The sequence below is a fragment of the Chiloscyllium plagiosum genome, unplaced genomic scaffold (genome assembly GCF_037043375.1).
Source record: "Chiloscyllium plagiosum isolate Xiang-an unplaced genomic scaffold, Cpla_swu_hap1 HiC_scaffold_13, whole genome shotgun sequence".
Lineage (NCBI taxonomy): Eukaryota > Metazoa > Chordata > Chondrichthyes > Orectolobiformes > Hemiscylliidae > Chiloscyllium > Chiloscyllium plagiosum.
Window position 1 is genome coordinate 7,036,155 of NW_028270151.1, and position 17,880 is coordinate 7,054,034.

The following is a 17,880-nucleotide window of genomic DNA, read 5'->3' on the forward strand; positions in this document are numbered from 1 at the left end:
GCATCACTTCCTGACTCCCATCTATACTGTACCAGATAGATCAATGAAGCAGTGAAACCTGGAAGTTTGCCTGCTATTTCAGGAGTCAGCGCAGGTCAGGTCCATCATGACAGATCTGGCAACTTGTACAGTACAAAGCTGACAAAAAGTAAACATCTGAAAATTTGAAATAAATCAGAAACAGTCCCGTAGAGAAAGAGAAACAGAGTTACTATTTCAGTTTGATGACCTTTCATCAGAAACAGAAAAAGTTGGAGCTGTCACAGGTATTAAATACGGACCAAGCTGGGGAAAGGAGACGGGAGAAAGAACAAAATGAAGGTGTACAAGAGGGTAAAAGGCAGGAAGAGGAATAGCGCAGGAGGACAAGGGCAGGGAGTTCAAAGTGAATTAGAAGAGCTTTTCACCTTCAGACACCATCACAATGGAATTCAACACAAAAATCGAGGAAAGTGCCTTTCAAGAAGGCACTTTAAAACTTTTCAGACTCAACACTAAATCAGCAATTTCACATCATAAGCTTCCATCTTCACAGAATCACAGAATTGTTAAGGCACAGCAATTCGTCTCATCAGGTCTATGCTGGATTGCTGATTCTGCACCATGACTCAGAACCATTCCCCTGTCCTTTCTCCACAATCCTGAATATTGTCTTTCTTTAAATAATTATCTAATACCCTACTGAATGCCATAATCATTTCTCATAAGTTGGTTCTACCAGATGATTTTAAACTCACAATGCCATATTTAAAGCCCTCATTATTTAACACAAACACACTGGTTTTACCTGGAGATAATGGAGACCGCGCTCAAGTTCATCCTTTGAGCAGGAACAAACCAGGTGGGAAAAAATGTATTTAAAGTTGTTGATCAATATCTCTCGCCGATTGACATTCAATTGCTTTGCTATGGTCCGGATCAGCAATGAAGAAGTGGTACTGGCCTTTGCAGCCAGGTACGGCAACAGAGATTGCAAGGTACGCTGGAAAATAAAGTGTAATTTACATTACAACCCAGCTCAGATAGAAAATTAGTCCTTTGACAGTGTAAGTGCTGACTTAAGGGAGAACTACAGTGTCTTAGGAGCTGAAGTGTGACACAATTTCTCAATTTATTATTAAATAACCCTAATTTGTATGAGTGTCTATAAGCCATCTCTGCATTCAACCACTTCAGTTCATTTATTTATCTAAAAAAGAGAAAGACAAGCTTCCATCTATGTTCAGAGAAGTGTGATTTATGTTAAAATAGCCTCTTCCTAGCCTCAGACATTTTTTAAGTTAGATTAGATTCCCTACAGTGTGGAAACAGGCCCTTCGGCCCAACAAGTCCACACCGACCCTCCAAAGAGTAACCCATCCAGACCCATTTCCCTCTGACTACAGGCACCTAATACTACAGGCAATTTAGCATGGCAATTCACCTGACCTGCACTTCTTTGTAAATGTGGGAGGAAACCCAAGCACCCGGAGGAAACCCACGCAGACACGGGGAGAATGTGCAAACTCCACACAGACAGTTGCCCAAGGCTGGAATCAAACCTGGGTCCCTGGTGCTGTGAGGCAGCAGTGCTAATCACTGAGCCACCGTGCCGCCCACAGAGGTGTGACACCATCTGCAGGGAAGGGGAGAAAACTTTTATACAAGGACAAAACAAAAATCAAACCGTTGTCCGAAGTTTCAATTATATTTGACTTTGCACTATTCATTTCAACAAATCCCAATACAAGCTCAACTCTGGAAAAAGGTATATGAAATGAAAATTAACATCTCAAATTCTCAAGAGGTTAATTAAATTATTGATCCAAAGATGAGATTCTGACCTCAAATTTGTAGCATCAATAAATCTGCCTATTTCCATCTCCATAACACAGCTCAACCTCACTCCTGCTGGAGCTCAATTGCTGCTGGAACCAACGTTTACACTCTCTAGCTTCAACAGTCTCTATGTCAGTCACGTCTCATGTTCCACATTCTACCCTCTGTAGGCTTAAGGTCATCTGAACTTGGTGCCACAAAGTAATTGCACAAAGTCACATTCACCTATCACCTCACATTCGCTTCTCTATCTACATGTACTTCCATCAAGTAATGTCTTGATTTTAAAAGTCTCACCCCTGTTTGCAAATTCCTCCATGGTCCTGCCCCTCTCTATCTCTGCAGTCTCTCCCAACCCTACAACATTCAGATATCTATACTTCTCTAATTCTGGTCTCTTGAGCACCCCAATTTCAATTGCTCCATCAATGACAGTTATCCCTTCAGTTGTCCTAGCCCTAAGCCCCTACACCCCACTGCCTTGCAACCACCCTCCCTTCCCTTTACAAAAGAACAATACAGCACAGGAACAGACCCTTCAGCCCTCTATGCCTACGTTGACACATTTTGCCCTTCCATACCACTTAAACACTCCTTAAAATCTAACCTTTTGCCAAACTAAGTGCTCTCATATCTCCTTCTGGGTCTGAGTGTCTTGTTTACTGCTTCTGTGAACTGCCTTGGGATAATTAATTATTCAAATTGTCGGATCGTGAGAATAGGAGTACGCCTTCTAGCTGATCAAGCCCGCCTTCTATTCAAATAATCACATCTGCTGCAACACTTCGCTGCTTTTTTTAACAATTCCGCCCTCATAAAATCTGTATGCCATTGGTAATGAGAAATCTATCAAGTTATACGTTAAACATAGTCACAAAGCTTCCAGGGCCCTCTTTGGCAAAGAATTCTGAAGATTCATAACCCTCTGAGTAAAATACATTCTCATCTTGGACCTAAGCAACTTCCCCTTATCTTTAAATTTGCCCAATTCTAGACTCCCCAACCAAGGGAGAACATCTTACCTGAATCTATCCTGACTATCGTTTTAAGCAATTTTAAGTTGCTATGGTGTTACCTAAACATTATGTTTAGTTGTTGATGCTTAAATATTTTTCTTCAATACCGTGCAATGAAATTTTATTATCTTAAACATTTTTTCAGTATTCATTACGGAACAGTTACGATTCTAAAAGAAACTCAATATTTACATACCGTGAGAAAGCGATTCAAATCTGGAAAATCGAACACTTGAGCTACTTCAGACAAGATATCGAGTGTAATCTGCCGCTGGTGATCTGCCTCACGCTGGCATTGTTCTTTACTCTGACCTTCAATACTAGAACTGGCTGCCAGGTGCCTTGTATGTAATGACTCCACCAAAAACTGCAAAAGAAGAAACTTAATATTAGCAACAGCAGATTAATCCATAAATTAGATTGCACAATTGAATTCTTAAAATCATGTCAGTATTTAAAATCAACACAAGTCTAATACACTGGTCATATCAGTATTAAAAAAAAAATCACACTCTGCATACACTTGGCTACATCAATGCATATCCAATAGCCTCAGATTTGCAGAAGATACAAGTTTGCACATTATTTTGCTACATTTTAAAATGATTCTTAAACATAAAACCAGTATTTCTGCACTTGCCCTTGTTTACCAGAAATTAAATGGTGCAAGATGCAGTATCCAAGTTATATGTACATGTAACAAAAAAAGTTTTGTGACTACAAGAGAAATAATTATACAAAGGAATGACTGCACAGAAAAAAAGACTTTTCATTTAGAAAACATCTGTCAAACCTCCAGCCAATGTATTACCTGTGAGGTATCTCAATGATCCAATGTTATCTAAACAAGCGATTATATTAAAAACATCCAAAGAGTTCAGCACACCAAATGCACTAATCAGCGCATTTACAATGTGGTTACCGATGATTGGGGTTGGTTAGCTCAGGTTGACTGGGTGGCTGCAATGATGGCAGAGTGATGCCAACAGTGTGGGTTCAATTCTCACATCAGTTGAGGTTATCACGAAAGAGTCACTTTCTCAATCTCTCCCCTCGCCTGAGGCATGGTGACCCTCAGGTGAAACCACCATCTCTAATGACAGAGCAGCCCTATGGCCTAGTAAGACTTTACCTTTTACAAACAAGGAGAAGGTTAATATGATAGTGGTTGTTGAACACAGAACATACAACAGTGAAAAGACCCTTCAGCCCATCATATCTGAACTGACTATGATGCCATTCTAAACTAATCCCACCTGCCTGCACATGGGCCATACCACTCTAGTCTCTGTCTGTTCATGTGTCTGTGTAAATGCCTCTTAAACTTTGCTATTGCATCTGTTTCTACCACCTCCCCTGGCAGCGCATTCCAGGCACTTAAACTTTCCCCCTCTCATCTTAACCTGTGCCACCAAACATTTGGCATTTCCACCGTGGGCCAAAGACTGTGACCCTATCCACGTTTCTTATAATTTTTATCTGCTTCTTTCAGGTCACCTCTCAGCCGTTAACGCTCTAGCAAAAACAATCCAAATTTGTCCAACCTCCCCTTATAACTAATCCACTCCAATACAGGCCATATTCTGGTAAATCTTTTTTATACTTTCTCCAAAGCCTCCATATCTTTCCTACAGTGTAGCAACCAGAACTGCACATAATACTCCAAATATGGCCCAACCGAAGTCTTATATAGCTGCAACATGACTTCCCAACTTTTATAATTAATGCCCTGGCTGATGAAGGCAAGCATTCCATACACCTTCTTTAGCACCTTATCCACTTGTGCTGCCATGTTCAGGGAACTATGCTCTTGGACCCAAGATCCCTCAGTATATCAATGCTCCTCAGGGTCCTGCCATTAACTGTATATGTTCCTCTTGCATTTGACCTCCCATCACCTATTCTAGTCTGCATTAAACTCCATCTGTCATTTCCCCACCCAACCTTCTAACTGATCTATATCATTTGACAATACTCTTCACTATCCACAAGTCTACCAATCAGAAACTTTTGTATCCTAGTCAACCACTGGCAAGGTGCCAGGGATAATTCTGAAAATTACAGGCAGTGTATCTCACCTCAGTGGTATTGAAAAAGATTCTTAGGGACAGGATTCACTCGCATTAGGAAAAGAGTGGACTTATTAGGGATAGTCAGCATCATTTTATGCTGGGAGGTGTAGTCTCTCAAATTTAAGTGCATTTATTTGAGCAAGTGACAAAGATCATTTAAGGGTAGGGCAATGGATGTTGTGTACAAAGGGATGTGTGACTCAAAGATTGATGTGGGAGAAATGGGTTTGAATTCGTGGGGCATTGGCACCAGTACTGGGGAAGAAGGGACCTGTTCCAATGGGATGATCTTCACCTGACAGTATCCTAGTGAATCACATAACTAGGGCTGTAGACAGAGCTTTCAAATAAATGGGAGCGGGTGGCCGGAGTCAGTTATAGGGGAAATTAGCAAATCTGAATTTAAGGAGGAGGTAAGAGTGCAGAACTCAGGAGAGGTTATTAAAATCTCCCAGCACAGACACAAATAGGACAGAGTGGTATGGAAAGGGTTAATAATCAAACTTCAAGCACACTGGACAAACGAATGACAATGAGAAGAGGGATGGTCAATACAGGTCTGAAGGTGTTATGTCTGAATGCACGCAGTACAAGGAATAAGGTAAATAAGCTTGTGGCGCAGATTGAAATTGGTGGGTATGCCATGGTGGGCATCATGGAAACATGGCTGCAAGATGATCAGGATTGGGACACCAACAAGCCCATCACTTGTCCTGGTTCATTACCGAGTACCAAATCCAATATGGCCTCCCCTCTGGTCGGGCAATTTACATACTGAGTTAGAAAAGCTTCCTGGACACACTGCGCAAAAACCGCCCCATCCAATCTACTTGATCTAAAGAGCTACCAATCAATATTTGGGAAGTTGAAATCGCCCATGACTCCTACCCTGTGGCTTCTGCACCTTTCCAAAATCTGTTTCCCAATCTGTTTCTCCGCATCTCTGCTGCTATTGGAGAGCCTATAGTAAACACCCAACAAGGTGACTGCACCTTTCCCATTTCTGACTTCAGCCCATACTACCTCCAAAGGCAGATCCCCCTCGAACTGCCTTTCTGCAGACATTATACCATTTCTAATTAGCAACGCCACCCCCCCTCCTTTTTTACCACCCTCCATAATCTTACTGAAACATCTGTAACCAGGAACCTCCAACAACCATTCCTGTCCCTCTTCTATCCATGTTTCCGTGATGGCCACAATTGAGAATAGACAATGGAATTTAGAGCAGGGGTGAAAATTATTTCTTCAGTCCTCACTCGATATCAAGGAGGAGCAGGTGTTGGGTGTCTTTGTGGAGAGTGAGGAGGGCTGTTGTTGGCTGCAAAGGGACTTAGATATGATGCAGAGCTGGGCTGAGGAGTGGCAGATGGAGTTCAACCCTGCCAAGTGTGAGGTTGGAAGGACAAATAAGAATGCGGAATACAGGGTTAACGGTAGGGTTCTTAGTGAGGTGGAGGAACAGAGGGATCTTGGGGTCTATGTTCATAGATCTTTGAAAGTTGCCACTCAGGTGGATAGAGCTTGTAAGAAGGCCTATGGTGTATTAGCGTTCATTAGCAGAGGGATTGAATTCAAGAGTCGTGAAGTGATGTTGCAACTGTACAGGACTTTAGTTAGGCCACATTTGGAGTACTGTGTGCAGTTCTGGTCGCCTCACTTTAGGAAAGATGTGGAAGCTTTGGACAGGGTGCAGAGAAGATTTACCAGGATGTTGCCTGGAATGGAGAATAGGTCGTACGAGGATAGGTTGAGAGTGCTAGGCCTTTTCTCGTTGGAACGGCGAAGGATGAGGGGTGACTTGATAGAGATTTATAAGATGATCAGAGGAATAGATAGAGTAGACAATCAGAAACTTTTTCCCCAAGTGCAACAGAGTGTTACAAGGGGACATAAATTTCAGGTGAACGGTGGAAGGTATAGAGGAGATGTCAGGGGTGGGTTCTTTACCCAGAGAGTGGTGGGGGCATGGAATGCGCTGCCTGTGGGAGTGGTAGAGTCAGAATCTTTGGTGACCTTTAAGCGGCAATTGAATAGGTACATGGATGGGTGCTTAAGCTAGGACAAATGTTCGGCACAACATCGTGGGCCGAAGGGCCTGTTCTGTGCTGTATTGTTCTATGTTCTATGTTCTCGTCCAAGAATTCACAAACTGGGAGTCAAGGCCCCCTATGGAATCACAAACTCCCTTCTACCAAAAGAAACAGCGTTATTGTGGGGAGAAGAACTTGCACCCATTTGCTGCTTGAAAATTTAGCAATCTTGGGAGGTATTTCTAGAGACAAATGCCAAGTGGATCTGGGATTTTGGTGCACCAACTTAGTATAGGCAGAGAAAGGCAAGTATAAATTAGTGACTGACCAGGAAATCATGCAACTGAACTGAGAAGGTGAGCGACAGCTTCAGACTTTACTTTGTAACTGCTCATATCTGCTTGTTGTACAGCACAAACTAGAGTCATAGAGTCATAGAGATGTACAGCATGGAAACAGACCCTTCGGTCCAACCCATCCATGATGACCAGATATCCCAACCCAATCTAGTCCCACCTGCCAGCACCCGGCCCATATCCCTCCAAACCCTTCCAATGCATATACCCATCCAAATGTCTTTTAAAAGTTGCAATTGCACCAACCTCCACCACTTCCACTGGCAGCTCATTCCATACACGTACCAACCTCTGTGTGAAAAAGTTGCCCCTTAGGTCTCTTTTATATTTTTCCCCTCTCACCCATAACCAATGCCCTCTAGTTCTGGACTCACCAGCCCCAGAGAAAAGACTTGGTCTATTTATCCTATGCATGCCCCTCACAATTTTGTAAACCTCTATAAGGTCACCCCTCAGCCTCAGACGCTCCAGGGAAAACAGCCCCAGCCTGTACAGTCTCTCCCTATAGCTCAAATCCTCCAACCCTGGCAACATCCTTGTCAATATTTTCTGAACCCTTTCAAGTTTCACAACATCTTTCCGATAGGAAGAAGACCAGAATTGCATGCAATATTCCAACAGTGGCCTAATAAAAATTAGAATATAAAATGTAAGTGCAAGAAGCTAGTTAACTGAGGTTAAACCATATGCCGTCATCTCTCTCTCTCTCTCTCTCTCTCTAAAATGGGAGAACAGCCTTACAGACTATGGTACTTTGCCTTTAGATTGAATGTAGTATCATCCCAGGCAGGATGTATTTAATAGCCTACGCTGCTACAATTCTGATATTCATTGCTACTTTTGAAGCTGAAACTATATCGAGAAATCAAGTAAAATCAGTGTACATCTAACTAATGTTAAAGTGCATTGATAGATTTGAGGTGTTTGATTATAATTTCATCTGTTTGTGATTAATTACAAGATAGTAAATATAACACTGTAGGTGACATGGTGGTACTGTCCCTATCTCTGAGCCAGGAGATGTGGGTTTAAGCAACACCTGCTCCAGGGGTGTGTAATAACACCTCTGAACAGGTTGATAAGAAAATATGAATGTAACACTGACTTAATATGCAGAAAACAAAAATAAAATTAGGAAAAGTTATTGGAGAGTTGAGATTAAAAGTAGGGTACAGCTCCATACTTTTATGCGAAAAAAAACATCAGTCTATTCTGGAATGAAACATTAAAACATACTAACAGCTTGCACATGCTTTGGGACTTACTACTTGAGGTTCTGGAGTTTGTACTCTGGACCAGTGACTCAAGGGCTGGGGGTGTTAGAATAAGGGTTGATGACTGTATGTTGAGGAGAGGGACTCCACTACATGTTTAATTCAGAGGAATATGAAGGGCTTGGCCATCGACATACAAAATTATCAAGTATTTTAAAAACTCAACTATTCATATTTATGTGTTGGTCTATAACACAAGCTTTCATGTTTTAATGTTTACTAAATGTTACTATGTTGCTTTATTGCACACTACTTTGATTGCCATTTAGAATAAAAGACAATATTCAAAAACAACAGCTCTTCTTTCTTTTGATCAATGGACATTATCTTTCAGAATTAAGGGTGGGGTGGTTTAATAAATGCAACATGAAAATTTGGAAAGAACTGTTTAAAGCAGGGTTTCTGTCAAAAAGTGGCAAATGGACACAAAATGTTACAGGAAAACAAGCAAATACTATACAATCGACATGTAGGCTCATTAGCTGTATCTAGTTAGTCTCACCTGGCATATGGGCTTCTTGTACTGGCTGAAGAAAGCTTGCAGCTTCATACCTTTGGCTGCAGCTAGTGCTCTGATCTCTGTATAAGCAGCACCCGCAACAAATGTGAACTTGGACAGCAAACAATGGCATAGGTGCAAAAGGGCCAATGGAACCAAATCTCCTCTGGCAGCTCTGTTTTACAATATTTAAAAGAGAAGGATAGTGCATATATAATCTTGCATAAGTAAATACTTTGACTGTTGATAAAGTTGTTAATACTTATACCTAGAGCAAAGAGCATGTTAACAAACAAGGATGGATTTTTTACACTCTTCCCTGTCAGTGATTGGTTATTGAATTTTAAGTTCCATGAAGGGAACCTGGCTGATCCAACAGGAACAGTGTCAATACTATTAATTATTTTTTTCTCTGTCAAACTTTAGGAGAAGCTCAGAAAAGAACAACAGTGTAAATCCAACCTTGGTCAAAATTAAGACAAGCCTACTGCTTTACTCTGTAATTTCAAGGAAGATATAATGAGATAATAATATCATGATAGAGCATGGGGAAGGCATTATCCACACACCTGTAATACATTTTTACATATCGTTCTGTTTGGAATATATGCAGCTTCAATTGTTCTGCCCAATTTACAACAGCACATTTGTCAAGGTAAGTAAAACTTCATGTTATTTATTACTTACCGTCCAATTTCTCTTGTTGTAATGATTAGTGTATCTTTTAGTTCATTATTTCTTGAAATCTTAGCATTTGCATATGCCTCCTTCAGCTTGGATACAAGCAGCTAATGTTAAATTTAAAAACAGTATAATTAACTTTATTAATTTATAATTCTACATTAAATGGCACCACAAACACATCAGCCACCAGTGACTCAAATCAGATGTGATTAAACACTCCACTTGTGTTCCAAATGAACACATCAAAACAATTCATTGTGGTATTAGAACAGGGATATACATCCACAAATTGTAATGCTTCTGATTAATATTTACAAAGCTAAAACTTGCTAATTGTTATTAAAAAGTACAATGCATATGTTTCAATTATTTCAAAACAACAAAAATATCCCAACGTAATTGTTTTAATTTCAAGATCTGATTTTTTTCACCTCTTTCAGTAAACTTTGTTCTTCAACTTCTTGAGAATTTAACAAATGATGTATTTTTTCACTAAACGCAATTCTGACAGCTTTATCTGGATCGTTCATGAGGTTCAGTATTGCACAATAAATGGTTTTGGTATCCGAGCCAGTTTTCCCCAAATTCACATGTTTACATAGATACGGAATGTTGCTTATAAAAGCTGAGGGGAAAATCAGCAACATCAATATTAAAAAAAGTACTGACAAAACAGAATCTAACATGATATTTTTTTCTTCTTCCCAAAGACTGGACATAGCTGCATAACTTTTTAACTAGTAGCAAAGGTTTCTCATATTAACTTTACTCCGAGCACACTGTTCCAGAAGCTTTGTTCTTTGCACCTTAAGTATTCAGGTAATTTCATAAAAAAGTTAAAGAAGCAGCTTTAAAGCTAATCAATACCTCTTAAAAAAGAATAAATATACCATTCTGTTTTGGCTTTTTATTATAAATTCATATCTGTTCTGGATATTTTCTTGGGTTCAGCATCATCAGTCGTCTCCATGGGATCTGCTGTTTTACCTTTATCGAAGTTGATCTATATCAACTCATACAAAAGCTTAAGTCCAAGACTTAATAACAATGCCCTTTGTAAGTTTGGCTAGATGTTCAACCCTTTCAGAAGTGTATTCCCTTAATGTCTCCAAATGGGTATCAAACAAACCCTTAGTATATTCAACTTGTAAAGTGAACTGTTAAGCTGCTTTATCTTACATTGAGTAAGCACACAGAGCAATATAGGGCTGTCGAGTTTAAACTACTTGGAGAAAGGTTTGGCAGAGGGGAAATGAAGGCTTAAAAACAAAAAAGGATATCGCAACATTAAAGGGCAACTATTTGGATAACAATACCCAGAGTGGGACAGATAAGGACAGTATACATAGAAAAACAACAGTAAATATGTCAAGAGGGAAAAAGTTGTAAAAAGGAAAAGTTAATAGCTCTTTACTTGAAAGCACATAGTATTCTGAACAAAATAAACGAACAGAAGTTAATAGGCATGACCTTACAGCCATTACAAAGACAGGGTTACAAGGAGATCAAAGCTGGGAACAAAATATGCAGGGGTACGGCACTTTTCAAGAGACATGTTAGAAGGAAAGGGTGGTGGGTTGGCTTTGTTCATGTGGGATGGAATAAGTATGATGGCAAGAAATAATCCTAGATCAGAAGGTACAGAATCCATACTATGGAGGCAGAAAATAACACTGGGAAGACAACAATGATTATTGTAGTCCACACAACAACTTCAGCTTTCAACTGAACATGCCTCTATCACACGCAGTGCATTTTAGATATTAATTACCCAATGAGTTTTGCTTTTCAAAAACAAATTACTCCCACCCCCCCACCCCTTTGATTCTCAATCCTTTCATGAGTGGGACATTCCCTTTCTATTTTCCAGGGTCTTGGGTCACATCTACCTGGGGACCAAGTTTCACTAAAATCCATCCATTAGTTTTTTTAAGACATTGTTGGCAGACAAATATATAATTAGAAGTTTTTAAAAAATTACCTCTGCCCTCCGTAAGTAAGATGAGTGATCATTGATATAGTTTAAAATTTTTGAAAAATGACAAACGGACCATATTTAGAATTCAGGAATCCTGATGAAGGGCTCCTTTCCTTCTCCATGGATGCTGCCTGACCTGCTGTGTTTTTCCAGCACCACTCTAATCTTGACTCTGATCTCCAGCATCTGCAGTCCTCACTTTCGCCCAAATGGAACATATTCGTCCAGTGTGAAAATATTTGTCTGAGTATAAAATTGCGCTTAGTGTGCAGACCATACTTTCTTTCAGAAAGCAGGACTCTCGAAATGGATTTAACACTCACCACGTTTTACTGAAGCAGGCATTGACTTCTGAATTAGCACAAGGAATGGAATAAGAATAGAAGGTTCAACTGTTGGTCCAGCCAGTGTACATTCACTCCGTACAGAGATATTATGGCACAGGAGTTCACAATCTGCATTTGTAAGTGGCAAGTCATTGGTGGGAAGCAACAACTCTGATTTGCTTGAAAGCACACAGATTAACTTTCCAACATTATTGGCTAATTCTTCACGTATCAAATTGGACTCATCTTGAAGTTTGTTTCTGAAAGATTTTGTAAAAAAATGATGAGGTTGTCACACAACTATATTTCCTGCATGCCGTCCTCTAACAAAGGCATAAAAATCGCATAAAGACAACCATAGATCATAATTGCCCAATAATTTTCACGTTAGAAGAACATATCAGACGATTCACTATGTAAAGTCATAGAATCATAGAGATGTACAGCTAAAGAAAAAGTAACTGTCACCAAGAGGTACAGAACATTGAAATAGCATGACAGCAAGGAATCCAAAAGAACAGGTGGATAAATCATTTTTGTAAATAAAGGAATTATTAAAGGAGTTGAAAATGGAGAGATTTAGAAACCGACTTCCATACTGTAGGATCATGGTGGCTGACAGAGTGACTATGGTGATATAAAGAATCAAAACAAGAAATAGATTAGAAGAGAAAAGGATGCAAAGCCAAACTCTAAAATAGTACCAGATAGAGGAGCTGTCATGCAATTCTACAGAGAAGTTAAAAGAGGGCAGAATAATAGATTTGCAGTATCTGATTGGGTGTAATATTTGACTCCTTTGTCTCCAACCATTTGTGAAATGAATTGACATTTATACATATCGAAATTAATTGTGCAGACCAACTGCACAATCTGTCATAATGTTTCAGTAATTCACTGACTTTTCTGATGCACAAATTTCTGCTTTACAGAAGTAAATAAGCTGATGTATAAAAGAATATCCCGAAACATTCAGTAGAATATTGACCAACATTCGGTCAGTCAACTGTAGCTATGCCTACAGCAATTTTTGGAAGTCCATTCTCATCATTGAAGGTTCATGTCCTAGTCTTCCTCCATGACTGTCCTGGTTAACTTGAATTGGCTGCTTTCTACCTCAACACCACCTTCCACCAATCAAATATGAACCATTCTAGTTGACTAGTCTTGAAGACTTACTAAATTTTGCACTGTTCACTTTTACAGTGGCTGGGCTGAAAAATGTTTAGCCTATCCCTTGATTGGCCAATACTTCTGGCTAAATAACACTCAGAAATAATGATTGACTATGCCATTCTACCATAACTTTACTTAAATATGTTTCACAACATTAATTATAAAAATGTATAGAAAGCTATTTCACAAAGATGACGTTTATGATGAAGTAATCATTTGGATTAATCATCTACAGTTTACTATCAAGCAGTCAGAAAAAAAACATTTTCTGTTAATTTTAAATATTAAAAAACACATACAAGAGAAGCTCCTCAATGAGAGAGTGTGACTTAACACCTAGATAATGCAGGAGTACGGGAAATCCTCGCACAGAACCTGCACAGGTGACATCACTGGAACACTGCAAAGACCATCTGTGTATTGCAGTTCTCCATTCAGGACGTATCTCATGTAGCAGAGAAAGCAGGTACACACATTTTGCCTGGTTCTGGTGTGCTGTGGGACACAAAAGAATCAGAAACCGCAGTTAGAAAATATATTAAAAAGTCTATAGAGTCAGAGAGATGTACAGCATGGAAACAAACCCTTTGGTCCAACTCGTCCATGCTGATGAGATATCCTAAATTAGTTTATGATTTGGAGTAGCTGGTATTGGACTGGGGCTTACAAAGTTAAAAATCACACAACACCAGGTTATAGTCTAACAGGTTTATTTGGAAGCACTAGCTTTCAGAGCACTGCTCCTTTATCAGGTGGTTGTGGAGAATAAGATTGTAAGACACAGAATTTATAGCATAAGTTTACAGTGAGATGTAACTGAAATTATATATTGAAAAAGACCTGGATTATTTGTTAAATCTCTCATCTTCTGGAGTGACCATGTTGGTTTCAGTTCTTTCATATGTAAATCGTAAAACTATTTTTTAAAAGTTACATTCTCAAGTGCACTTTAACAATTGGTGTCATGTCGGCCCAGATAAGGTATCGAAGATGTTAACTCCCTGTGAGGCTGTCTGTGCCACAATTGTTAAAGTGCACTTGAGAATCTAACTTTTAAAAAAAGTTTTGCAATTTACATATGAAAGAACTGAAACCAACATGGTCACTCCAGAAGATGAGAGACTTAACAAACAATCCGGGTCTTTTTCAATATATAATTTCAGTTACATCACACTGTAAACTTTTGCTGTAAATTCTGTGTCTTACAATCTTATTCTCCACAATCACCTGATGAAGGAGCAGCGCTCCGAAAGCTAGTGCTTCCAAATAAACCTGTTGGACTATTACCTGGTGTTGTGTGACTTTTAATTTTGTCCACCCCAGTCCAACACCAGCTCCTCCAAATCATAGCTAAATTAAACTCAATCTGCTATTCCTCGGTCCTATTGGCCCATCTGATCAAGATCCTGTTGTACTCTAAGGTAACCTTCTTCGCAATCCACTAAACCTCCGATTTTGGTGTCATCTGCAAACTTACTAACTATAATTCCTATGTTCACACCAAAAACCATTTATATAAATGACAAAAAACAGTGGACTCAGCACCAATCCTTGTGGCAAACCACTGGACACAGGCATCCAGTCTGAAGAACAACCCTCCACCACCACCTACCTTCAAGCCAATTCTGTATCCAAATGGCCAGTTCTCCCTCTATTTAATGTGATCTAACTTGCAACCAGTCTACCATGAGGAATCTTGTTGAACACCTTACTGAAGTCCATACAGATCACATCCACCACTCTGCCCTCATTAATCCTCTTCGTTACTTTTTCAATCAAGCTTGTGAGACATGATTTCCCACACACAAAGCCACGTTGACTATCCCTAATCGGTCCTTGCCTTTCCAAATACATGTAAATTCTGTCCTTCAGGATCCCCTTTAATAATTTGCCCACCACCGATGTCAGGCTCACCGGTCTATAGTTGCCTGGCTTTTCCTTATCACCTTTCTTAAATAGTGGCACCACATTAGCCAATCTCCAGTCTTCCGGCACCTCACCTGTGACTATCAATGATACAAATATATCAGCAAGCAGCCCACAATCACTTCCCTAGCTTCCCACAGAGTTCCAGGGTACAACTGAATAGGTCCTGGGATCTTTCCACCTTTATGCGTTTTAAGACCTCCTCCTCTATAATATGGACATTTTAAGATGTCACCATATATTTCCCCACATTCTGTATCTTCTATGTCCTTCTCCACAGTAAACACGGAGGCAAAATTCTCCTTGGTATCTCTCTCATCTCCTGCGGTTCCACACAGAGGCTGCCTCACTGATTTTTTAGGGATTCTATTCTCTCCCTAGTTACCCTTTAGTCCTTAATGTATTTATAACATCTTTATGGATTCTCCTTAATCCTATTTGCTATCTAATACCAACTTTATAACAGCATCAAGGAAATCAGCCAGGGAATGCCATTCAAACTAGCATGGTCCTAATAATTGTTCAGGAGTGAATCAACACAAGGAGCCCATTTTACATTGGACTCACTCTTTCTTCATCTAGGTTCCTACTTTACTGGAGCCTGTCAGTCTTTATTGTTACCATACCTATGTGCCTCAGCCAGCTGCTTCAGCTCCCAATGTCTGACGTTATTATAATTTCATCTTATCAATCAATTTCTATTTACACACACTAAGGCATTTCAATTCCCCTCACATGGGTGTGTGAAAATTTCCCCCTCTATTTCCCTCTTCTCTCTGATCTACTCCTTTAGTAATGCAAGCCAATATATCTCATTAGTGCTTCGCACAATATGAAAACACATATTTTCTACCTTTGAATAAATCTTAGTTGGACTTATACTTACAAAAACTGTTTGACAAATGCTGACTCAGGGATACCAGCTCAGAACTGAAGTCAACAGATTTGAAAGCTACATCAGTGCTGTGTTTGTGAATCCATGGTAATGACAAAAAGTCACAAAGTGTCTTAAGTGCAACTTCGTCCACCTGACCTTGTCCAGCTGGTAAATAATAAAATCTAAAAATTAACTACATAAATGCATAGTGTCATAACAGGATTTATTTTGAAACAAATTAAATTCAGTTTATGAATTTAAATATCACTTATTGAAACTACAGATAATTATGCCTTAGCAAATACTGCAGGAAAGATGTGAATAATTTCTATCAATAATTTCTTACATTTGTTGAAGCGCTCAGCACATAAAAACTGGAACTTTGAGCCATTTCTAACAATGATATTAGATGTTACATAGATTAGAAATATTATGGATATAAAACGTAATACAGTTCAAATCCTATACAAAAATGGTTTATGATGTACAAAATTTTTGAAGCTTCAATTCTTTAACATCAATTGTAACTTGCGCTGGAGTGCATTTCCACAGACAGTCATTTCCTTCAAGATTCTTAAATCATCATAGCCACAGCTTTGCCATTTTCATCTTACCTACCTCCTTCAGCTATTCATATATTTTCTTTGACTCTTAAATACATTTAAATATATTTCCATTATCGATAACGTATCTAAACACTTTTTTTTGTAATCTAAGCTTTGCACATCATTTAACCACAGATCCATCACAATAGAGCACTCCTATTCTCATCAGGAATTTGAAGTGATGTTCCCAAAACACTGATAATCAATATTCAGTCAGATTCCTGGTACTGCAAGGCAAACAAACTAATTGAACGGTGGCTCAAATATTGAACAGATGAATTGCCACAAACCAATTAAGCACTGTTCTCAAAGTTGTGGAAAGCAAGATTACACGCTCAGATTTTCGGGCACACGTATGTACAACACAAATTTCTGGAAATAATTAAGGGAAAGGAGACAAGCTAAATTTTTTCTTGCCTAACTGACTTGACAGATTGAATCAAGTGTTCAGAGCAAGCTAAATACCAATCCTTGGAAAACAGCTAGTGACAAGGTGTGTAATTACAAAATGAACCATCAAGGACACTTCACTCAATTATCCACAATTGTTCACCACTAAAACCTACCAGCAAAGCTGATTTTTTAAAATTTGCACATCAACTGTGAAACAAGATTGCATTTATGTAGCACTTTTCATAACCACAAGACTCCTCAAAGCTAATTAAAGATTCGCAATATTTGAAATTATAGAATCATTCTGCATGGAAACAGACCCTTCGATCCAACTCTTCCACACTGATCAGGATTTTCAAACTAAACATGTCCCATTTACTTGCATTCAGCCCATACTGCTCTAAACCTTGCCTATTCAGATACCTGTCCAGAAGTCTTTTAAATATTCTAAGTGTACTGCATTTACCACTTCCTCTGTTCATTCCACAAATAAACCACCTTCTGTATGAAAATGTTGCCCCTCAGGTCCCTTTTAAGTCTTTCTTTTCTCACCTTAAAATTATGCCCTCTGGCTTTGAACTCCACTACTTTAGGGAAAATACCTTTGGTATTCACCTTATCTATACCCTGCATCATTTTATAATCCTCTATCAGGTCATCCCTCGGTCTCCTAAGTCCTGTGTATAACGTTGGTCACCAGTTGAGGGAAGCTTTATCAGATAATTAACTGGAATGGGTATTGTTTTCTTATGAAGAAAGGTTGGACAGGCTCAACTTTGATCTGCTGGAGTCAGGAGAGAAATAGGCAACTTGATTGAAATGTGTAGGATCCTGATGGGCCACAAGA

At 39.2% G+C, this 17,880-nt stretch overlaps 1 protein-coding gene across 1 annotated transcript in view; it reads right to left on the reverse strand.

The window, feature by feature from the left end:
• atr (ATR checkpoint kinase) overlaps positions 1–17,880 on the reverse strand; it is an 89,866-nt gene that overhangs the window by 54,678 nt on the left and 17,308 nt on the right. Inside the window, exons 8-15 of the mRNA XM_043702780.2 lie at positions 16,045–16,200; positions 13,532–13,727; positions 12,054–12,316; positions 10,184–10,377; positions 9,756–9,856; positions 9,072–9,243; positions 3,031–3,201; positions 788–982 (exon numbers count right to left, since the gene is read on the reverse strand). Coding sequence (XP_043558715.1) covers positions 788–982; positions 3,031–3,201; positions 9,072–9,243; positions 9,756–9,856; positions 10,184–10,377; positions 12,054–12,316; positions 13,532–13,727; positions 16,045–16,200 — 1,448 coding nt within the window. The remainder of the gene's footprint in view (positions 1–787; positions 983–3,030; positions 3,202–9,071; positions 9,244–9,755; positions 9,857–10,183; positions 10,378–12,053; positions 12,317–13,531; positions 13,728–16,044; positions 16,201–17,880) is intronic.